At 31.6% G+C, this 24,946-nt stretch overlaps 3 protein-coding genes across 3 annotated transcripts in view; all 3 read left to right on the top strand.

The window, feature by feature from the left end:
• The window catches only part of LOC119832023 (protein PRRC1-like), a 7,422-nt gene extending 2,996 nt beyond the window's left edge, over window positions 1–4,426 (top strand). The window contains exons 6-10 of the mRNA XM_038355608.1: window positions 718–820; window positions 1,077–1,247; window positions 1,748–1,937; window positions 2,267–2,406; window positions 4,313–4,426. Of these exons, the coding sequence (XP_038211536.1) occupies window positions 718–820; window positions 1,077–1,247; window positions 1,748–1,937; window positions 2,267–2,392 (590 nt within the window). The 3' untranslated portion in view covers window positions 2,393–2,406; window positions 4,313–4,426. The remainder of the gene's footprint in view (window positions 1–717; window positions 821–1,076; window positions 1,248–1,747; window positions 1,938–2,266; window positions 2,407–4,312) is intronic.
• Window positions 4,427–12,264: 7,838 nt separating this feature from the next.
• LOC119832010 lies at window positions 12,265–12,637 on the top strand. Its single transcript, XM_038355589.1, has one exon. The coding sequence runs from the start codon at window positions 12,269–12,271 to the stop codon at window positions 12,614–12,616; it is 348 nt and encodes a 115-aa protein (XP_038211517.1). The 5' UTR covers window positions 12,265–12,268; the 3' UTR covers window positions 12,617–12,637.
• A 5,329-nt stretch (window positions 12,638–17,966) lies between these two features.
• Window positions 17,967–24,946, top strand: part of LOC119831906 (sodium channel protein 60E-like) — a 111,088-nt gene continuing 104,108 nt past the window's right edge. The window contains exon 1 of the mRNA XM_038355475.1: window positions 17,967–18,180. The gene's annotated coding sequence lies outside the window, so the exon portion shown is untranslated. The remainder of the gene's footprint in view (window positions 18,181–24,946) is intronic.

Here is a 24,946-nt window from a genome sequence, read left to right as displayed (position 1 = left end):
GTAATAAATGTTATTTGCAGTTAACAATTTTCTTTTTTCTTTATTACAATATTTATGGCAAGACTAGGTATAGCCATGTATTGATATATTTATGACTTTTTATTTTTATTATTTTATATTATTAGAGAAGTTGTTTCAAATGGATTCCTTCAATAAAAACTAAGATTCCTTCAATAAATCTGTACATGGGATAAAAATATGTCCTTTTCATCCCATGTACAGATTTTCAAACAGTATTTGTGTTAAATTGATCTTTTATAACAGATAATGAAGGTAATCAAACCTGCACATCTTCGGATGGTGAGTTTTGTTCATTGTCCCGTTGACAAAGAGCCTGGGTAGTCTTTGTTTTTGGTCAAAGTACTGGTTTGGCAATGCTTTTTGTTATTTGCAGCTAAATTTGTTCATGTTAAATGGTATAGCTATTTCGTGTGTAACAATAAAATTGTAAATATAAAGGTAACATATACTTGATATTAACTTCAATGTGTTATGTGTTATTTTTTTATTATGTAGGCATGGGGTTTTGTTGGGTTATTTAAAAATTGTTGGAAATGAATGGAATATATTAAATAAAATAAAACTTTTAGGATGCTTAAGTTAATTGTGACGTTTACCTCAATAAAATGTGATGTGTTTTAATTTGGTTTATGTTTAGGATTTATTATCTTATCTATTAACAACTTATCTATTAACAGTGTGGTTAATCTTTTATAGGAAGTGGTGGTGATTTATACATAGTTGTTGCTTCCGATAAGGAGGTTAAAGTATCCCCAGTGCGAGAAGCTTTTCAAACCGTGTTTGGAAAAGCTACTATTGTGTGAGTTTATTGAAATAATTTCTTGAGTGTATCTGACGTTAATTAAGATGAAAACTGAATTAAGAAATATTGAGCAGTTAGAGCATTAAGAAGTATATCTTGGCTTAATGGTTGTTTAGTGTTGAAATCTAAATAAAAATTTTTTATGCTGTTATTTTATTAGTTTCCTATGTAACGGTAATACGTTAATTTTCAATCAAAATCAATTACAAAAATTTGCTTCTAATGATGATTATTAATGTCATGTTATTTCCAGTGGTGAATCTGCGCAAAGTGACGTCACGGCTGCCCAACCGGTCGGCTACGCGGCGGCGTACGCTGCGGCTAAACAGCGCATCGCACATTTGAGATCTGTCAACTCACAACTGCATAATAACGTGCCTATTGTGGCGATTGAAAGCTTTATACAAGAGGCCATGCCCGATAGGTGATATATTCAATTTTTAGTTTTATAGTATTAAAATGCTTTATAAATGAGAAATTTAAAGAATAGAATTTTTTTTATCACGAGGCGGGATTCGAACCCGCGTTTATTGCCAAACCGTAGCAACGCTTAGCCTCTCGGCCACCCGTGATCTCGCCACAGTAATCGAATTTCTTCTGCTCATTCGGTTTTATGTGCCTAAGGGGCACCCCACGCCATCTATTGAGATGATTAAAAAGCATCACAACCAATACGAAACTTTATTTCTATTATTACAATATTGTATCATATCTTCATATATGGAGATGATATATATGAAAGTATGATTTGATTTTCATTTAGTTCTATCAATGTTAATTATGTATATGAAAAAAAGTGTGTTTAAATCAATAACTCTTCCTACTGCCATAACTTTGATTTTTATTACATGCTACTGTCATACCAATGAGATTTTCATTGTGCCTATTCAAATCGAACTTATAACAAGACATTCGTACACACAGATGGTACGACATAGCGCTACTAGTTTTGTCCCAGCCGTCTCTCGGTATCGAGTTGCAAGTGCAGTCGCAAGGCACACCCGTCCCCAGCGCCGCCGTGCTCGCGGCGCGAGAGGCCACGCCCACCGACTATGCGCACGCGCAGACTGGGTACAACACTACTATAGGTTCGATAATGGCGGCTAATTTGCAGGTGAGGAAATATTGATTGAATTTTATTATGGATGTTTTGTAGAATTTAAACGTATTGCTTTATAGGATGTTTTGTGACATCTAAACACCTAAATTCATCCAAAAGAGTAAACGTACTTACAATTTTTGCTTATTAATGCAATAACAATCACATAGCTGATAGACCGATGAGGCAAAGGAAAGAATTGGTAACATATACTAATGATTTTTTATCTGTGAATGCAATACGTTTAAAAAAACTTTAATCTATTATATTATGAGAATTGTTTCCAACAAGGAACTAATATATAATAATAATACCAATACCAAAATATTGATTTTTAATTCTAGGTACCGCACGCGCAATGGCAGGAAGCTTCAACGGGCGTATCCAGGCGAGACATCCTTCTGTTGGCATCTCGCTCGGTCGCCGGCTCCTACCAAAAGATGTTGGCCGTTTCTGCCGCTGAGACCTGAGATAGACTTTATGCGTAGGATTATTGTTTTTTCTTTTAATTTGTGTGTTATTTTGTAAAATATCTTCTCTCTTTGCAGTCTTATTTAATACTGTTTTTAAGAAACTATGATGTAATAAATTATTTTTATTTACTTACACAAAAATCTTAGACAACAAAATATATGCAGATTAACTTTTCTATTATAAAGGAAATTTTCATCTGAAAGATATCGAAAGCTATTATATTCGTATAATATTATAGTTATTGTCTATATTCCTGATGTCAATGTCATGTACATGACATTGATGCAAGAATTATTAGGTGCAGCCATATCATAGCAATACAGAGAGAAGAATTGTGTCTATGACTGTATTTTTAACATTAGCTTTGAATAAGTAGTGATACAATTTTTTGTCCTTGCTAAAGAAAAATCATAATAAATATGGTTTTAATGATGGAATCAGCTACATTGTCTCGCTCTTATACAGAATAGACACAAGGATTTTTTTTTAATCCTGGCGATCCTAATAATTGATAACAAGATGAACTTATTCTTGTACAAAGTTTGAATTAAATCAGTTTGTTAAAATCGGATCGAAATTCTATTTTCTTATTCTTTCAATTCTAACGAAATAGTTTACGGATACGATACTCATACTACGAATGAAGCGTGTTAAAAAATAGAGGTTCATTCATAATCAACAATAAAATTAATCAGTGACGTTTTTTATGATTTCGACTAGTTGTGGAAAATTTGCTTTATCTTTACTGCATTTATTATATATACTAATTCTGTTATTCCGTTTGACATTGAAGAAGATTTATTATTTTACAGCTGGTCCTTTGTTAATTTATGAGTCTTGATATGACAAGGTTTAGATAAATTGAATGTGTTTATAGAACTCTGAGCTGTATGTCGTTTGAAATAAAACTGTTAATTTTTTTAAGTTAAATGAAATTGTTAATATAAATCCTTTTGTAATGTTTGCTTAATCGTACGGTAGGTTAAAGCTTACCTCCTACGCATAAACACACTTTGATAGGAATGTATTCCTGATTATTGTTATAATTTCGCAGAAAAACTGCTTTTTGTACACAATAAGATATAGGATATACTTAATGCGTTGTAGAACCAAAATGACCTGGGTTAGATACACGGTAGTACCATATATATACTTTCCGTTTTTTTATGTCACAGCGGGCTACTAAGCTGGTAGTTCGCCCGATGGTAAGGGATGACCATAGGTACCCATTAACATTCGCAGAGGACTCGTCTCTCCGAATACACTGTTCGTTTTTTAAGGGAAATGGGATAAGGAAGGAATTGACGACTGGAAGGAAGGAATGGCCTGGGAAGAGCGGGGAAAAGGAAACGGGCCTCCGGCTCCCCCACTCACCGTACAAAACACAGTAGCATGCTACTATTTCGCCCCGGTTTTCTGAGGGGGTGTGATACTTTCTGTGGTGTGAACTGGCCCAATTCGTGCCGAAGCGTGCTCTATTAGTACAGTAAGAATATGATATCCTTTAAAGAAAAATCGATCACAGAAACATATATAAAATCATCTCCCCAAAAGGGGCTATAGGACTTTGTTCGGTATATATTTATTGGGTTTTAAAATGCCCTCTAGTCCATTTTACACGCTTTTTATTAGCTTCACCTGTATGTTTGTTTGTATGTTTGTTTGTATGTTTGTTTGTATGTTTGTTTGTAACCGACTTCTTTGGGCGCGATTTTGACCCACTTTAAACGGCGAGATTTCGTTCAAACTTTGTAGATTTATTGAGGACCGATGACAACACACTAATTTGATAAAATTATTCCATTTTTCAATTTGCAAAATATGATTTTTGTTAAAGCGTGTTTTTTAGTTTTTTTTAAACTATTATTTATTATTGATAATGATGATAAAATTCAACGTGTTTTTCTTTGTTGCAGGTTCTGCACAAAATATATATTGTTAAGACGAATCATCTATATCTTAGATTATTGTAATATAGTACATATATAATTTTATGTTAAATAAATATTATTGGCGCTCAAAGACTTAAATCTTGTGTTTCATTAGATACATAAGGTATCTAATCACCACACTGTTACTCTCAAAATCATTTAATTCAAAATTATATCCTACATATTATCTGTTGTCTGCTCAAAAATAATATTTTTGCAAAATTTCTCATTGGTGCTCCAATTGTACTACCAAAATCTTAAATTAAAGCCTGATCGCCGTTCTCGATGAAAAAAAAAAATTCAATTTTATTCAAACCAGTAGTTTCAAAGATATGCCTCAAATGATATATTCAACTAAACGAAACAAATGGACTTTACAGATTTGTAATATATGTAATAAGATGACATTGATCGTCTTTTTTGAACGAGCTAGCAAGAGATAAAGGAGAGATGGCTAGCCAACTCATTAACTGGACAATGCATTTATGCAAGGAGCAAGGCATTCAACGAATATGCCCATCACTGTCAGGTGACGTCTTCGAAGTATCAAAGGATTTATATATTCCTTATTCTATGCATTATAGTAATTTATGGTTGGTGACTGGTGATGGCGAGTTCTTTGATTAGCTGCTTGCTTTGGCCTTTTTCATACATAATTGATCTTAGTGTATTTCAAGCTATTTCGTGCGGCTACTTCATCATACCAAAGAGTAAATTTGAAATTGTTCTATGATAACATAAGTTCTCTGGTTTTAAAACACTTTAGTACAAATGACCGATGAATTATTGTTCAGTAGCTGATCTCTGTTGCGACTAATAAAGAATATTAAAAAGTGTTCGATTTATTTAGTCTGATATTTTTTTAAGAAATTTTAATCTACCAAAACAATGGGTTGTAATAATTTGATATCAGGTATACGTGTTTATCAATCAAATATATTTTTTTATGACATATTATTATATTTAATCTCGATTATTATTTTGATACTAGTAATGAAGCATTAATGAAAAATTGTATAAGTAGTCGCCTCCGTTTTGAAAAAGTCACTTTGTTGTGATAACTCGGTAAGTGAACAATGAACATTGTCTGCCTATTTATTTTGTACATACCCAATGGGTAAAACGGAGCTCTATTATTTTGACTTTGCTGACCTTATGTATTTCACCATGCTGTATCTCATGAACCGCGATAGTTAGACAGTTGAAATTTTCATAGATGATGTATTTCTCTTGCCGCTATACCAAATAAAATTGAAACTAATTTAAACGCACGGTCATAAATCGGTTGCGTGAACAACTTTAGTTTATTTGTAGAGAACCACTTGATCGATTTCTAAAGATTAGATAGAGTTGAGGATCTCAACAAACAGTATTTTCTGAATTATTCTGTGATTGCGTGTGAATTTAAATACGGTTAAATAGCCGAAATTTTATAAAACATAATATAAGAAAGAGAAATCGTCAACCGGTCGTTTGTTTGCTTTAGTTCGAACAAAAATGTAAAATGAAATCCAGCTATCTTCTAATGATCTTAAACGGTAAACATCAAAAACGAGTTTAAAACGTAAGGTATTTATGGGGAACTGATTCATAATCTTAGTCTGTCGCATACATAGCAAGTTGTTAAATTAGTTTCTGAGAAACACTTCTGTTTATATTTTAATTGTTATTAATTATTTCTTATAGTTCCTAATATTTCTTATTTCCAGGTAAATAATTCAATATGAAATACTTTTTCGTACTCTCTGCCCTCGTCGCTTTGACGACAGCGGCCCCAGTTGAGCTTACCCTGCAACAAATAGACAATGCCCTGTCAAACCCTAACACCGACCCTGCTTTGATTCCCGTTCTAGAGGCCGCTTTGAACGAAATCATGCATGCTCTCATCTCTGGACAACAAGTTGTAAGTTATATGTTTATTATGATACAACGACTACACATTTCAATTAGTTGAGTTATGTTTCATGTTTAAATATCTTAAAATAGGTAGACGAGTAATGAAAATTTGGGGCCAATACTTATTTGTCTATAAACAGGAAAATATAAAAACTACCTATATTTGACGAAAGATATGATAGCATTTCATATCTATAAACAGAACATATTTGCTTGACTGTACTGCCATAAAAATATCTATAAAACAATAAGATTAATAGTCTTTGTAAACCCTATATTATGATATACTAGATAAGTAGGTAACAAATAATACATATAATTTATTTAATTTCAGGAAACCGTAGTAGTAGATTTACCTATCGAGGCAGTGCCTGGTATTGTGAACCCTGCCCCCGCTCCCGCACCCGAGCCTACCCCCGCCCCCTCCCCAGCAGTCAAAAGCCCCCTAGTGCAAGTCATCGTTAACGTAAACAAACAAACACAACAGGTAAATTGACGTTTATATAATACTATAACCAAAAACATCCGTTGCGTAGTTTTAAAGACCTATGCATATATAGGGTCTAACAGCGGGAAGCGACTTTGTTTTATACTACACTAGCCTGCGTAAATCCGTATCCCATAGGAATATCGGGATAAAAAGTTGCCTATATGTTACTCCAGTTGTTCAGCTGCCTACGTACCAAATTTCATTGCAATCGGTTCAGTAGTTTTTTGCGTGAAAAAGCAACAAATACACACACATCGTTACAAACTTTCGCATTTTAATATTAGTAGGATTTTCATAGTTAATATAATACTATACTATGTATAATGTAGTGTAGGTCTCATTTTAGTACAACGCCATCTAGCATACCCTAAAGGTATATATTTTATCAATTACCTTTGCAGTGCTGCCGTCTTATTTCTTATTTCTTATTTCTTAACTTAACACAATTTCTATTGGCATATTATTACCATAATTCATTTAAACTCCAAACTTCATGTTGATTGTTAAACCCGATACATGTACAACCGATACCAATTAAAATTACGTATATGTTGTAGCAAAGATAACATAAATTGTAGGTAATATTCTTAGAATAAATTGCCGATTTTTTAAAATCTTTAATTGTGGACATTCTGTATAATTTCTGCCTCTATTTCATACGCATAATATATTTCTAATTTATGAAAAAAGTGAAGTGGGTTCGTATCCAACTCTAATTTACATATCTGATGAATTAAGTTAACATCTACAATAAAAAAGTCGTGATAATTTTATATATAAAGAAGCACACATTAATGGTTTACTTGTGTCTTTCAGATCCACGAAGTTCCCGCCTTTGTCCCCGGTGGAAACAACCCCGTTAACGTGATTGCTGTCAACCCCATTCCTCATGCCTAAATGAATATGATAAATAATTACTGCAATAAATTTGTTACATTTTAAAATGTGTTTTTTTTCAATAATTTAGTTTGAAGGGGGTATAATGTAAACTTCATGGTTTGATCTATTCGTAGTTAATAGATATGCATATCAAGAACAATTCAATAATTTTATGGTAAATAAATAATTGTATTTAAAAGGAAAATCCAACAGTCTAAGCGTAACTGTTACGTTAATTCAATCGAATTGGTTTCGAATGAAATTTGAGTTTGGAATTGGGAACAGGCATAGACAATCCGGACATTAAGACGCGATTTGTGGTTCGGCACTACGTAAAATCCAAATTCAGCTGTTGTTTACTGCATCCCCACATAGGAATCTACTCGTTAATACCTAGACATTTCTGTTGTGCATCTATACAGTTTTGATTAAAATATTCTATTCCTTATGCTATGTTATCAAAGAAGACCATGCACCAGAATCTGATTATTCTAGAACTCTAGTCAAGGAAATTATCAACCTCTCAAACACTAATTGATTACAGAGAAAATAACTTGAAACTTTCGCCGAATTACAAACAACATTAAATTAAATTTTTAACAATGGCTACTTTTCATCCGCAGCTTCGCTTGCTCAGCGAGAGGAAGAGACAAACAGAAAAACTTATTAGGATTACTATTTATTACACTTTCTATGTGCAGTATGGGATGTGTGGTACAATTGTGACAAAAAAATATTTATTTATTGCCACATTTATAAAAATTATAGAATACTAGCTGCGCCCCGCGGTTTAACCCGCGTAAGTCCGTATCCCGTAGGATTATCGGAATAAAAAGTTGCCTATATGTTATTCCAGTTGTCCAGCCGAGCAACAAACACACGCACATCCTTACAAACTATCGCATTTTTATATTAGTAAGATTATATTAGTTGTAAGTGAAGGTTATTGATTTATACTTAATTCATTATGCGTGACAAATTAAATTGACTAATCCTACAAATGAAATGAATATGTTTGTTTGTCATCATTCATTGTTTAAAATTTGTAATTATTCTTTCCGGAAATTCGTGTGATTTGTATGATACAATGATTGGTCATTCCTGATAACTAGAAAGTAATTAGAAAGCAGCGTATCTAGTACATATGACCTGCCACAATGTGACTTGGGATAAAGGCTGTCATGAGTCATATAAAGAAAGATAAGATATTGTGTGAGTGACTGTCCGTCTACCTTCATTTTTTCTACAGATTGTTACAACTAAAATTAGAAATAAAAATTTCCAGAGATAAAACACTATCTTCGAGGTGATGCATGACTGGACATCCTCAAGATAATAATGTCAATAGAGTAGGTAATAAAATTGAAGTATCAACTTAAGATGAGTGCAATAAATTGTCAAAAGTTCAGAGATAACGAAATCTAACGGGAAAATCGTATGGAATATTACTACACATTCTATACTGTAAAAACCAGATTTATGAAAAAATTTATAATTTGGGTGAGTTTCAAAAGTTGTTTCGTATAACTAGCTACGCCCCGCGGTTTCACTCGCGTAAGTCCGTAACCCGTTGGAATATCGGGATAAAAAGTTGCCTATATATCATTCCAGTTGTCCTGTTGTCTTCGTACCAAGTTTCGTTGCAATCGGTTCAGTAGTTTTTGCGTGAAAGAGCAACAAACACACACACATCCTTACAAACTTTCGCATTTATAATATTAGTAGGATAGTAGGAAGTAGGAAGAATTTATAATTTGGATGAGTTCTAATTTGTTTCGTATTTTACTCGATTTCCAATTATATTCTAAGAAAAATATATGTAGATCCATACAGCGATTATCGATTCGTTATACGAGTATTTGATTATGATGTTGAGTTTCGAAGAATGCGTAATTTTCAATGAAATTGCTAATATCGGTCACCACCTACTGTTACGCCGAAATTTATTTCTAAGGAATTTATTTTTGGGAATGATTAGTCATATTTCCATGATGAACTAGAAATTACTACATTTATTGGGAATTGAAACAATTGACTTGGACATTATAAACTACTAGATGTTCGTCCCAATCCGTTTAATCCCAAAGGGGCAACAAATCGGGTAAAAAGTATCCTACCTAAGTCAGCTCATCGTCTCTGTGTACGAAATTTCATCAAAATCCGTTCAGTAGATTCAGCGTAATTGACGGACAAACATCCAAACAAACAAACATTCAAATTTATAACATTAGTTTGATTAGTGTGATAACTGACTGAGTCCATGAATAAAGCTACGTACGTATGTAAGTACTTGTTTATTCTTCTGAATACTTATAAATAGAAAATGTAAGCAGAGGTGGCTCAGTGGTTAAGGATGTTGGACTACAAACGAAAATCGGAGGTTCGAGAGTAGACGAGCGTGCAACAAAATTGTTTCTTTCAATTAATCTGCCCTTCATCCACATCACCACTGAATTTGAAACGGTGAAGGAAAACATCGTGAGGATACCTGATTAAGAATCAAACTGCACATGACATGTGAGATCGTGCGGTCGCGTGGTGGCATGAATGTCCCAGCAGTGGGAATTAATAGAAAATGTTATGTTAACAAATTCTGTGGGATAATCTATTGAAAATACATATCCAAATAATTGAATATTGTACATGTTTTATGATTTCTATGCTGATACATTGTACTTTGCAATATTGCAGCTGCTGAAGTTTTAATTCAATATATTTAGATAATGTATCAATGCTACAGGTAAAGATGTCACAGTTAAAACATTTGTACCGATATCAGCGTGACACTCACGTTCACATGAAAATTGGTTATCTTTCATTATCACAAAGTAAACAGTTCCATAAAATTTTTTAGGGCAAATATTATGAAATAAAATACGCGAAAAACCGCAAATTTCGATACCGATTGATAATTGACCGTTATCAGATTGACGGACGTGTCACACCCTTCGATATCTCGAGGGCTCAGATTGGTCGTGATTTATAAGCACGACTCAAAATGACGTTATTTCAGTACACTTTGAACTGTTGTAGAGAAATATCACAGCAACCAAGTAAGTATTCTTTATTTAAAAATATTGCCTAACACGTTTCTCGTAATTTATGATTAGTTCGTGTATAAAATATTTCCGCATTATTGATAGTGCAATTGTATTTTGATTATCTGAACACTACTGCAAATGCCAGAAACTATATCCTGCTAGCTATTTGTACAATCATCCATGAATACATAATATTAATATAAAATACTTCGATAAATTGTATTGATGAGTTGATTAATTCCAAAGATATCAATTTCGTACGGAAAATGTTGAATTCCTTTAACTTATCTATGATAATAGGTACTTCTTATCGGTCATTATTAAAATTTCATTTATTTACATTTTAATTTCAGGCGTATAAATACAAAATATATCTTTAAATAATAAAACTACGGTTATAATACTTAATTATTGGATTATTACCGAATTACTATAAATGTCGTAGTCTAATCATTGAAAGTTTATTGTGTACGGAATGTGAAATAATACTCAATATGAAATGTAATTATTTCATATACAGTTAGCTAAATACAAAAGCTTAACAAATATATGACAGAGTGATATATAAAATAATAACTCTGTTTCAGATATAGATTAGTAATTTAGGACAATGTTTCATTATCATTATAAACTATTTGACACAGGATAGAATCAATTTTTCGTGAAGCCTATTTGCATTCATTTATCTGGCTGTCAGCTAAATTTATTTCATCGTTTACATTACCCGATTAATATTTCATCAGATAGATATTTTAAACTTTTATCTAATAGTGTAAATTGTCGATTAAAATATTCATTCCATAATAGTTCTGTTTATTACGAACTTTATCCGCAGGAAATTTAAAATCAATATGGAGTAAATACCGTTATTTAGAGTTTGTTAATATTGCATTATTAAGATAAATGTTTATAATAGTATAATATTAAATTTATATTCATTTAATCGAGCAACTACGAAGACTCAGTTTATTAGTAACAATATGCTTAAAAAAATTATATTAGTACATGAAATTAGCTTAGATAAATTAGAAATAATCTAATTTGTTAGGATTTCTTAATAATTTGTAGATAGATACATAGCGTTTAACATCACAAAATATGGTGAACTTTAGTTAAATGCTAACTATACGATTTATTTATCAATAATATATTTTAATTTTGTTACTTTTGATAAAAACATATCCTTCCTTTTTTAAAGTAGAAAATACTTTTCCGCATATTTTCATATGATTCTAATGTCGCCGAATCGCCTTCAGTGATGGGGCCACATTTGTTGATTAGAATTCGTCTGTCACCCTCTCAGTTGCAGTCCGTCACTGGGCCAAGCACATTCATTTTATAAGAACGTTATAAATACCTCGTTAATGACGAATTATTTGCATACTTGGTAACAATGTTCACTGTTCAATAATTTATCAAATTCAATTAAAAAGTCATGATTGCTTATAATATACAATTGTCCTCATAAATATACTAGCTAGCCGGCTTTGACCGGATTATCGCTATTTTTTCGCGGTGTTTTTTCAATTTTAGCACCTAACCTTGCAGAGACAAATCCAATAAACAAAATAAATTCAAATCTGTTACTTATTTAATATACAATATGGATTATTTTCTTGTTTCAGATAACTAATCATGTCCGTCCCAACTGTGACCATCAATGAGCTATCGAAGGGTATTGAAGATAACGCTAATGTTTCAAGCGTGAAGAAAGTTCTGGAAGGTATCCTCAATGATTACATGGATCTTCAGTACGGAAAATCAACTCCGTACACAACTGGCAAGCAAGTGGTCCCCAGCGGATCTTCTATAGAGGACGTCGATGCCGGACTATCTAGCGACGCTGAGAAGAAATTCAAAGATATTTTCGCAAAGATCTCAGATACGCACAAGAGCGGCGACTTCTCCCCTCAATCCGTGAATGATGGATCCTGGGATCCCAAGTTCTCGCCCGTGTTCGTGTTTGTCACTCCCAATCCTTAGATTCTAGTGTCTTAGCTTTAATTTATTACATTACTTATATTTTAGTACACTTAATTTAATGGCCAATAAAGTATGATTTAAATTTTTGTTTTTTTTTTTCATTACTCTGGACATATGTATTGAGAGAAACTGTGTAAAATAAAAAAAATATGTTTTTTTAATTTTGGGTAGACTTTAGTAAGATATATTAAAAATACAATAATAATCAACCCTTCGGTCAATCTAGAAAAACCTCTACAACTATCTCCGGCGTACACAGACATTAGGTGTATACGTTAGGGTCAATCTGCTTGATAGAGATTCAAATTGTAGATATGTCACCATAAAATTGTAAATATAATATATATTAGGGGTTAATTAGTTATAATGCGTAAATGTTACGGATCATAATCTTTTCGACAGTTTGCCTTTTCGCAACTCACAAGTTACATATATAAACTAGTTTAATAGCCTGTTATTAATGTAATCAATAATTATCGAACTGACGCATGATCTCATTTGGAACATGCCGCTCCCGTCTGAAATGTTTTGTGTGAAGTCCACTTGCCTTTTTGGGTATTAATAATTTTCGTACATATGCGATCAATCTCGAGATTAAAAGAATCTGCAGCGTGTCTGATACTTCCGCATTTCCACGAGATTTTGACTTCGTCCCTGGTACATATTATATAGCCCTTCACTTAGTGAAGTTATTCATGAGAAGTCTATACTGGGGTGTAATTTACCATCAAGTCAGATCAGAAGCATTCTTTCGATGCTCTTATAATTCTCTAAAAAGAAACTTGTTTAAATCACAAGAAGTAATTAAGTTACATTACAATTGTAATAACAGGGGTGTTTAGTCTCGTTATAACGGTTGTCTATACCTAATACATTTATTTAAAATTATTCTTAAATAAATAGCGCTGATAAGAGCTATCACTTCATTCAGATATAACCCAATAAACTACTTTACGCCAGAGCTGGAGTTTGGCAGATCCACAAACAAGTTGGCTCGACTTCAGACGGTTAGCTCATTATCATAGATTTCCTAACTTTCTACCGATTGCTTTGTAGGCGATATCGTGTTACTGGACCTTGGAGTTTGAACGTGGATCGACCACAGGTAGAAAATTATTAGTAAACGTCAATTGGGTTTTTATTTCTGTATAATGAAGATGGATGATTCAGTAAAAATATTTCTTACGATTCAATAACGATTTATAAACTCAAGTTTAATGTTTACAATTACAAAACCAAGAGATTAATTGTTAGCACAAAGAAAAGACTATCACAACTTTTTCTTATTTCTTTAACAACAGATGGAACTTCAAAATACAATAGTGCGATAGGCTCAAGATGGAAAGAGCACACTTGATATTCAAGCGGTTTCCGATCACAACAATACGAAACAAAGCTTGTTTAGAAAGTCAAGTACACTGTTATGCCGCCATATATCAGTTTTATGCAGAGTTTTTTGCTATATCCAACTTTTTTGCAATAAAACAGTTTTAAAATAAGCAGGATTGTTGCTGGCGAGTTGATACGATGGTAGACGTTTTCAAATAGCTAAGACGTAAGTAGCATACATATGTTACCAACCGACGTCCCAGAAACGATGATGACTTTTTTATTAAATCATTATGTAGAAAAAGATAAGCTTATCAAGAAAACGTTCAAAAGGAACAGTAAATGAAAGAAAAAACTGCATCATTTTTAACTCGAAAAAAGGACAAATGATTTCTATCGAAACTTTATTTACATTCCAATGAATCAATTGGTTCTCACGTAGAGCACATTATTCGAGCTTCACCAACGTGTTTCGCTTAAGAACATCAGCGGAATTCTCTAATTCCGTTGTCTAGCTATTTAGTTCACTTTGATACATTTTATGAATGAAACTAAGACAAGGAAATGCTTTTTACTCCTAAGCAAAGCTTCAAACAAGATTTCTTCCTACTTACTCTACTCTATATATATATATATATATATATATATATATTATTTAGTATTATTTATTTTGTTTAAATAGAGATTATGATGTATAAAATGCTTGGTATTGCTATTGTTATTTTTTCTTTTAGTGTAAAAAGAAAAGCTTTTATAATCTCTTAAAAATGACTTAAGCACAAAAAAATAACAAATTTTTTTCTGTAGTTATTCTTTATACTATTCTTTATATATTTATATTATTATAAATACGAGATCAAAAGTAAAAAAAAAAATAATAATATTCCATACTTAAATTGATGCTAACATTTTAATCAATTATATTCTGTCCCTTTTTTTTAATTTGATTTGACTTCTACTTATAATATCCACCATTAGGATCTTTAAGCGTTTTTGCAAATTGATAATCGAATTAATAAAAAACACTAGTAAATAAAGTAGTCAACAGATATTAATATCTTGGACTATATTGGACAATGAAACTACATTTTTCACAATTATCGTTAACGAAGTGGCACTCACGTGGAAATTGTATTAAGTTTACTCGTACATCATGAGCGCTTCATGAATATATTACAAAGACTCAAGCCGTACTAATATCGCGGTTAACAGCTCATCTATTTAGAAATGAGTTACATTACTGGAGAATATGTATGTCAGAAACACGCGCACATCTAAGTATCAAGTATCATAAGAATATTTATGTTTATGTGTACACATACACACACATCTATTTAAATACAAATGAATATTTGACATGCATTAACACGTATAAGTTTTTAACGGCTTAATAGTCCAGTCATTTGGTGAAAAAAGGGGGTTACCTGGAAAGTTTTCAATAGTTTTTGGCGTACGAGCGCCGCAGAGTATTATTCATCTGCACCACCACGTTTTTTTCGTATATTTTTCTAAAATGTTCTACTCAAAAACTATTGATTTTATTAAAAAAATAAAAATATATACATTTTTTAGTTCAATTTTGTAAAATGCATCGAAAAGGAGATATTCCCAAAAATCCGTTTTAGGTGTTGAAATTAATGAATGAATCGTCAAGTACATACCGAAATTTATGAATTAATCAATTTTCAAAATTCTCAGTAAACTTTCCAGATAAAACTACCAAATGACTGGACTATAATTGGATAACTAATTCTTGTGTTGGTATTCTTTGATTAACAAAACTGTGCGGTAATTCTTAAATATTTATTTATGTTATAGGGACTGAGACGTCTTTCTAGAAGAAGTCTAATAGAATAAATGAATACTTGAGTTCTAGTTAGTATAAACCTATTATGTTTTGGGTTATATCGAGTTTGTATAAAACTAATGTATGATGTAATGAGGGATGAAGTTTTAGGCCTATTTTTGCGGTTTCACCCGTGTAAGTACGTATCCCGTAGGAATATCGGGATAAAAAGTTGCGTATATGTTATTCCAGTTGTCTAGCTGTCTACGCATAAAATTTCATTGCAATCGGTTCAGTAGTTTTTGCGTGAAAGAGTAACAAACACACAGACATCCTTACAAAGTTTCGCATTTATAATATTTGCAGGATAGGATTCTATTGCTTGCAAATGACTATCATAAACAGATAAATTAAATAATTGAAGCTGTAAATAATGAATTTTTTTTTATTAATCATCTCCCAAACACAATAAACGTAAAAATATCACAGAGTGATAATAAAAATAATAATCACAGAGTAACCTAATATCGTCGTTTATAAAACAAAAAGGTAAGTTCACCAATATTGAATGTCCGAGCAACGAACATTACTTGTGGGGTTTTTAATAAGTTTTTTCGGAATCACAAACACAGCGGCACGCAGAGGTCTGTCACGCGATCATAACACGTCATACTGATTGGACCGCAATGGGGTGGAAGGGTCGCGTCATAGGCAAGCTTTATCGACGACAAAGTACGCTGAAATCATTTGAACGGAGGATCCGTTTACAAAGAGATTTGAAATACCTGACAAGCTGGTTAGCGTAATATGTATTTTAAGAGTACATTTATATGTACATTTCGAAGGTTAAAAGAAAATAAAAATATGCAATTTATATAAAAAAAAATCTATCATACACACTATTTTAAACATTTATAACCCGTTATTAAATCAAAAATTTTCAAAGAACAAATGTTCAGAATATTTAAAACAACATCGTACATTTGTTTTATTCAATTAGGTTGTTGCCGTTGTAAATAAAATACTTATTAATTTACATTGGTAAAAATAAGCAATTTGTATTCAAAACAAACGTGATAATTGCGGTAAATATTTCGTAATAGCAAACACAGACAAATCGTATATGCGTAGCACGCCGTAGACAGTCAGCGTAGTCACGTAGCGTTACGTAGAATTAACTTGTCAACCTTAACAATTATATATTGGACGTTCTACCACCAGGCTGATGGATAAATTAGCAAAAAAAAGAGATTTTATTTATTATTAAGAATTTTTCCTTGGTATAAGATAAAAAGTTTAAAAAATTCCGTTTAATTTTATGACGAAAGATACGTTTTGTGATATAAGTGCAGCACATATAAAATAAAAATAATATTTTAGCACACTAAAAATGCACCAGCAAATTTTACTCAATCGAAATCATACTATTGTGCAACAAATATAGCTACGTACCCTTTGGGCGGCAGTTATTTATAAACTTACTTAAAAATAATCGATAACTTTAAGCTATTTTGTGACCTAGAGGATTGGGATCGCGTTAGCGGCGTACCGCATTGTATTCGATCGAATAAGTTTTTACTTTCACGAAAGGTATGCGGGTCGATAGAGAGCGGCCGCCGTGGCTGCAGCTACAATTATTGTGCCGGCTCTGGAGCGAATTTAGGGCAATGAGAGGCGGCAGCGGCGGCCTACGTGGGGTTGCCAGGAGCCAGGACCTCCCAACTAGCCGAATGACGTAATCGGAAGCTGGGATGAATCGTATTCTTGATGATGAGTTGAGTGACGTTGTAGGCTGAGAAGTTCTATTAGAAGACATCGGTTTTGACATACAATGTTAGTTTGTGCAATTTGTTTTAAATGCTAAGTTTAGTTGTGGAATCTTTATTATTATAAAAAAAGTTCAAAAAGTAAGTATAAGTAAAATAAAGTCTGTTAAGCGTTAAAATTGGTGTTGTAATAATTGACAAAAATTGTATCCAATAAATATTTAACGCGTAGCACATTCTTTACGAGAGAGGCAAGAAAAATATGATGTATGTACTGTGGAAGACAGCCCAGTTTTCTTTCTATTACTTGTATGGTGCTGCAGACGCGTATTTCAGTTTGTAAAACGTGATCTAAGCGTCCCGCTTACAGCGCATACACCATCAAAGCTCTTCGTGGCAGGGACATTTCCGTCCCGCGGCTGGCAACCCAGGGTTGAGGCGGGAACCCGGGCAGTCCGCCTCGCGCCCCGCGCCATCCGCTCGCGTACTCTGCGCGCGCCGAGCCGGACCGTCTCCTCACCACCCACCGTTCAGGCGAACGTACTGTTGCGCGGCGAACATCGATTCACGGACACTCATGACTTATGTTAACTTTATGGTGCAGTGATAGTGGTGGAAATGGAATCCTGACCTACGATGTAGGCTTGGTTAAGTGATAAAGCTTTTCACGTAAGGACTTATAGGTATGTCACTTTTTTGTTTAAGTATTTATAGAAATGTATTTTTAGATCACATGTTAGCGGGACCTAATTTTATTTCAAATAATTTATTTTCTATATTTAAAATTTCATGTGACTGTCAAGTTTAAATTGTATTTTTAAAGCACAATGATCAAGGTAAAGAAGATAATGTAAATTTAAAAGTAACAAACAAGTTTATCGGCTTTAGTTTTTTTGTTTTATTCCTTAAACTGTCGATCTTAAATAAATTAAGTTCTCATTACTGTTACTTCTATCTGGCGTCGATTATGCGAAACGTAACGTAGGTTTGAGTCTTTGAATTGCTACTTTTAATTATTTTTCTGATAAACATGTTGTCTCGATAACTTTTATATATTTTTATAGCAAATGAAATTTTAAAACATATTGTGATGTTAAAATAAAACACAAATTGTAAAGGTTGTTTCTTGTACCTTTGAACTTTTTGATAGGTATTTTAAAAATAGATTTATTTATAAGGAATACTATAGACGGCACATTGTTTCCTACATTGGCCATCTATAGTATTTCTATTTAAGGTGTGAATAGTTATGTTTCATTTTGAATCTCCAAGTTTCGTATAAATAGTCGTTAAGAGTGAAATTAATACGATTGTAAGGCGTAAGTCAGGCAGTCAGTTAAATGCTAAATAAGCTATACTTGTTATGACGACTAACGTTCTTCTTCAGTTAACGAAAAGTGTATTTTCATGAAGTTATTGTCGAGAAATATATCGTGTCGTTTAATAATAGATTGATAATACTAAATCAATAAAGACTAATTAATAAAATAAAACATGTCACTTCATTTTCAAGTACCTGTATATATTATGTGGATATGTATGGAGAAGCATATATTATAAAAGACATGGGTTGACGTGTGGATGGAATTTCTTTGCTTCAGAACGTACGTCTAGGAATTTTGGGCGTTAAGAATCAATTCTTGTGTATTTATTTCTATTAATGCATCTTTTGTTTTCGATAGAAGTATTAATAAAATATGTAATGAATATTTTCGAACATTCAATTGAAATAATGTAATGCAATACTAACGATTGATTCATTCATTTTCTTTTTCTTCATTTAATTTTCTCGCCTTTCTATGGCTTGACTGTTTGTTCAATTACACTAGTATAAAAATGGTTTTCTTGTTCCTTCATTTTCTTTTATTTATATACGGAAAATATTCAATTTACGTTTTATATTTCATTGAAAGTGGCTGAAGGAATTATCTTCAGTTACAAAATTGACATTTTTATGTATAGAGCCTGAATGTTTCATGTTTTTAAGATATATTTCGATTAACATTCCTTTGAACTGTATATATAGAAGATCAAACCGAATAAAACATTAACCGCAACCGTCTTTTCTATTAAAGGGTTTATCTTAGTAACTCAAATGATTTAAAATTAATGGAGTTGATAAACGATTTGAGCTATTAATTTTCGTTAACATTTAAAAGGTAAGTTCGGCAAAATTTACTGATGAAATGAGAACATTAGGATATTACTGACGAACTTAGTACCAAAGTTTTGAACTAATGGACATTGACGTGATTCTTGTATAAGCAAGAGTTTTCCGTCAATGTTTTCAGTATTTGTTTGTTAGTAGGTAGGTTCTCAAATATAGTAAATATAATATAGTTAATGGACGCAATCAGTATCAATAATGAATAGTTAAAGTAAACAGGTAACTATTAAAACGTGAAAGAAGTAGATATTATTTAAGAAAAATTATACTGTTACGATTTTACACTTCATACAACAACGAAATATTTAATAGTGTTTATTTATTAATTATTTCAATATGTCAATTCAATAAAAAACGAAAACAAATATTTGAAAATGATAACCCGTAAAAAATTATTCATATCAAGAATTGGAAATATGTATTAATATCAACAACGCCATTGTTATAAATTATATATTATTCAGTTTCTTCTAAAAAGTCTCTTAACATTAAAAAGACAATTTTAAAAAGAAAGAATATAATTAGGCTTCACCGTGAAACAGTGAATCATGCTTTGTACAGAAAGGAGCTTACTTCCTGACAAATTTCAAGATCATAAGTCAACAAGTCCTCTTACGATATGACAGGGACTGAAGGGCTTTTCAGTAGGTGTCAGCTTAATCCCTGAGGTAGAAAATTCACTAGATTAGAAATTATTTTAGGAGCTGTTATATAACATACAAGGCCATTGCCATACTTTATGTAAAGTATATATACTTTATGTAACCCGAATAACCAGTTTATACGGAAATAAAATAGACGCCAAATCTCTCTTGCGTATATATCTGATTTTTAATACATTTGACAGAGGGTCAGAGTTACGGTATGTTAAATATGCACAAACTGTCGTAGCATATTGTTGTTAGGTTGAGTTTAGGGTCGTATTGATTCTGTGTAGCTGTTACAAAGCTCAGGTGGCTTTAAGGACTATTGCTTCGCGGAAAGGTACATAGATTTAAATATTTATTTATTCAACTATTCAAGATCTTATTTGTAAGTAAGATATTACAGAAAATAATAAAGATAATCAATAAAAGTTATTCTGATATAAACAATTACTATAATGTAATTGTTTATAGTACTGCTTAAAAACGAAGATTATAAATATATACTTATTAATGTACATACTTTTTAATATGAACAAAATTGATTATTTATGCGATTCATTAAAATTTATTCATTGAATTTTTTGGTTTCTTGCAAGTTTTATGACAATTGTATTAAAAACGTACGATGCAGTATTTCGTTGTTCAGTTATTTTTCATGTGTTCTAAACGGGTAAAGGCCAAAGGTCAGCAATGACGTATCGTTAAAATGCTTTTACAGTTACCGACAGCCGATATCAGATAACTTAGAAACGTAGCCTCACTAATACTAGTATGTTATATCGTTATTGAATTTTAACCTTTGGGATTTTAGATATAAGCTCCAAATTGTCTGTTGTACTGGTAATTCATTTTATGAACGTCCTGTCCGGTGCCTAAAATTTAAATATCGTGTTAAAATATATGACTTGTTATTTTTAAAGATTATATTCCAATGTTGATACTTATTTTGATATCAATGAAAAACAAACATCATCCGCGGTGTAATTGAGCTATGAGTATTTACTATGAAATAGTGATTACGCAAACTGATTGGTTTAATTATTTTTCATTTGTAAATCTACTTAATCCTCCCTTCATTTCAAATCTGTAATGCTTTAAATATAGGATTATTTTATAAATTTGCGAGATCCCTTTGTTGCCCTTTATGTAGCCCTATTGCAAAATATAATGCGTCCAGCGGTTCGAGACTTCGTTATGAGTGAGTGATATTTCACTTAAACAAGTCAGTTAATCAAATAAACATGCAGACATTGCTATTTTCGGGTACTTAAATAATAATATATAAAAATTATTATATAACTACAAGCTCATGTTACACACACTGGCAATTTTAAATAATTTATAACAATAACGTTTAATGATTGTATTGCGTGGTATCTTGCTAAGTCTTTCGAACTAAAACGTGTATTCTTAAATACTAATAAAAAGAGATTTATTCTTACGTTACATATAAACACGTTTTATTGGGCAATAAATGTTAAACAAAAATATCGGCTCATATAATTTTATTGATAGACACCTGAGTATTTTATTGAGTACTTCTAGGACATCGTAATATATTTGTCACTTTTGGAAACATTTCATCACAGCTCTTGAAGATTAGACAAGAAAATATTCAGCAATAGGTATATTATTTTCGTAAGACTCGTAAATTATCATTACAGCTTTCAAGATTATAATATAAGCAGGGAATTGAGTAAAATGCTAGGGAAATTCAATTCTGATTCAAACGCTGGATCAATTTTATTCTTTTAACTTTATCAAAAGTTTTTTAATGTATTAGTAAGGATCAGATTTTCGCTAGAATGCCAAATTGTAGAAAGCTCGTAGTTGTTTAAGAAATAAAGTTGAAAAAAACTGAAAGATACGCTTTAACGATAGAAGCAATGAAATTGCAACACTTGCTCGTATACAGAGTACAATAAAAATATTTAATACTGGCAATCCTAAATAGTATAATAAGATATACGCATGAAATTATTGCAATGTCAGTTGCCACCGAGTCTTGATGAGCGTATAAAGTCTAAATTATATCTTACTGTTTAAATTCAGACAAAATCGAATCAAAAGGAGTCGGTTATGTCATATAAGCAAATACTAGCTGTGACCCGCGGTTGAAACCGCGTAAGTCCGTATCCCGTAGGAATATCGGTACAAAAAGTGTCTATGTGTTATTTCAGTTGTCCAGCTCTCTACGAAGCAAAATAGTATTATTATTCACCAATAGATGTCAGGAAAAAAAAATACGAATAAAACATGAATATGACATTTTCTAAAAAAAATTCCTAGCTAGATCGATTTATCGCCCCCGAAACCCTCCTATATACTAAATTTCATGAAAATCGTTGGAGCCGATTCCGAGATTTCAATTATATATATATATATATATACAAGAATTGCTCGTTTAAAGGTATAAGAATTATGAATACAAATATACATCTGAACCTATTACATAGCGTGTTAAAAATCATAATGTAACAAAAAATACATACGAACAAATATATAATCTCTTTTTTTTAAGTCAATAAATAAAATTAAAAAACATTTAGTACAAGCGATCTATTTTCATTCAATGAACAAAGTGCGATAATTTAACTGATTTTAAAACGAAAGTTTGTAAGTTTAATATAGTAGAGATGTTTACAAATTCTTTCTCTTCGCAGTCATCCTCGAGGGGCAATTAAATGGGTCAAACTTTTTCCTTCCAACTTTGTGTCGGACAGAGAAAACAATTAGTTTTGTTTTATTATTTATTTGTACAATTAGAACATTACAATACTTTGCTCCGTTATATGCGTTTTTTTCCATAAATGGGGATCTGTACATACTAATGTTGTTATGATTGTTTGTTTGTTTGTCTGTCTTGATCACATTACTCCCAGGATCCTCTATTTTGAATAGAATTTTTCTATGTGCGATATTAAATCGAAATATCGACAAAGGCTATATTATTACCATATGTGTAATTTTATATAAACCAATAGAATCGGAACGGCAATTAAAAGTCTTTCAAAAGAGCAGACGAAGTTGCATCAGTCAGCGAGTAATTTATTATAGTACAACGTTTTTTATAATGATGATTCCATTCTTAAATGATAAAAATATCTCACACAGTAGGTGTTAACAGAACTACAAACTCCCAATTTGTGATTTTATCAAATATTATTGTAGTGGTATTATGTTAAAACGATATTAAGGGCTTCGAAAAACTTGTCTACAACATAACCTAAAGTAGGTAAACGACAAGCAACATCACCGAGTTTGGAACGAAGGGTCGTTTTCATTTGTAATTAAGTTTTTGCCGAATTTCGGCTTCGAAATGAATTGAATTTCACTAATGAGATAGATTGTGATTTAAGTTTAGAGAGTTTTGAATTATACGAACGTAATATTCGCAGTTTATATCATTTCACGTGGCAGAAATGAGAAACGAAATCGTATTAATTTAGATTTAACTACTTAAGTTTAATGTGTTAATATTTTGCATTAAAAGTTAGTAATTGACATTCTTCTTTTATAAAAACTGCTATGGACAAAAAATACTAGTAGCTGTGTTGAGATTTAGGATGACAGTACGATGATTAAAATACTTCAATATTATTTTTAAATACAACAGAAATGATGGTTTGTCATTGGAATAGAACTACGCAGTCTGTACTTAGAAATGTAGCTGGTAACATCAAATGTTTATACACTGTGGTGTGAATACTTTTAGAATAAATCAGACTTTCCTGAAGGGATTCTATTCATTTCTACTTAAAGATTTCTTATATCTAGATTAAGTTAATATTGTCTAAGAAAAAATAAAATAAACACATTTTTTTAACGTTATTAATGTAATAATTTTTCCTTCGTCCATAGTTTTCAAAAATATACTTGGTATGCTTACGCGCTTTTTCTCTTTACGGTTAAAGTTTTATGTAGGTAATATTCGTTGTCGCGTATTTTTTTTTTATATATAAACGTAACATGTTTTATGTGTGGTACTTCTAAAATACGCACCCTCGCGGATTACATTGTAATTGGGTTATGCGTAAATCCAAATTATGAAAATTAATGCGCTCAGATCCTTGGCCTGTCTAAATATGATAAAAAAATGGATTATAATTTTAGGAGTCCTATTAAGGAAAATGTGTGCTACTTTTGCTTTCCATTACAGAACATACAGTATTTTTAATGACATTAATATTATATGAATTGATATAAAAAAATTTTAGATAATATTTAAAACTTTAATGTAATTAAAATATAATGACATCTAGCCTTTTCCTTTATAGCTGTATGCATCCAAATTGTGAATCAAAACATTTTTTTTAATCCAAATGAAGACACTATAAAAATTCAACTAACATCGGTTCAGCCGTTAACGAATACCTCAATGAAAAATAAACGTACGTAAGAAATTTTATAGAATATAACATAAGTAAACAATTGATACGAATTTGTCTTAATTTATTTCCAACGAAATACGAATTACCTGTAGATGTATTTGTATAATTGACTTATAACATTCAAAGCCATCGATAAATTTCAGCAGGAGGAAAAAAGTACCATAGTTATAAAGGTAATTTTATCCCTTTATATTTCCGTTTTCAATTCCAAGCGTATTACGCATTCCACATGCTATATTTGGTT

The sequence above is a fragment of the Zerene cesonia genome, chromosome 14, assembly GCF_012273895.1.
Source record: "Zerene cesonia ecotype Mississippi chromosome 14, Zerene_cesonia_1.1, whole genome shotgun sequence".
NCBI lineage: Eukaryota > Metazoa > Arthropoda > Insecta > Lepidoptera > Pieridae > Zerene > Zerene cesonia.
Note: the sequence above shows the minus strand (reverse complement) of the source record. Positions and strands in the feature narration are given on the sequence as shown.

Bases quoted from the DNA above. Each gene is read 5' to 3' on its own strand.
- LOC119832010 (XM_038355589.1), top strand. From the start codon at position 12,269: ATGTCCGTCCCAACTGTGACCATCAATGAGCTATCGAAGGGTATTGAA.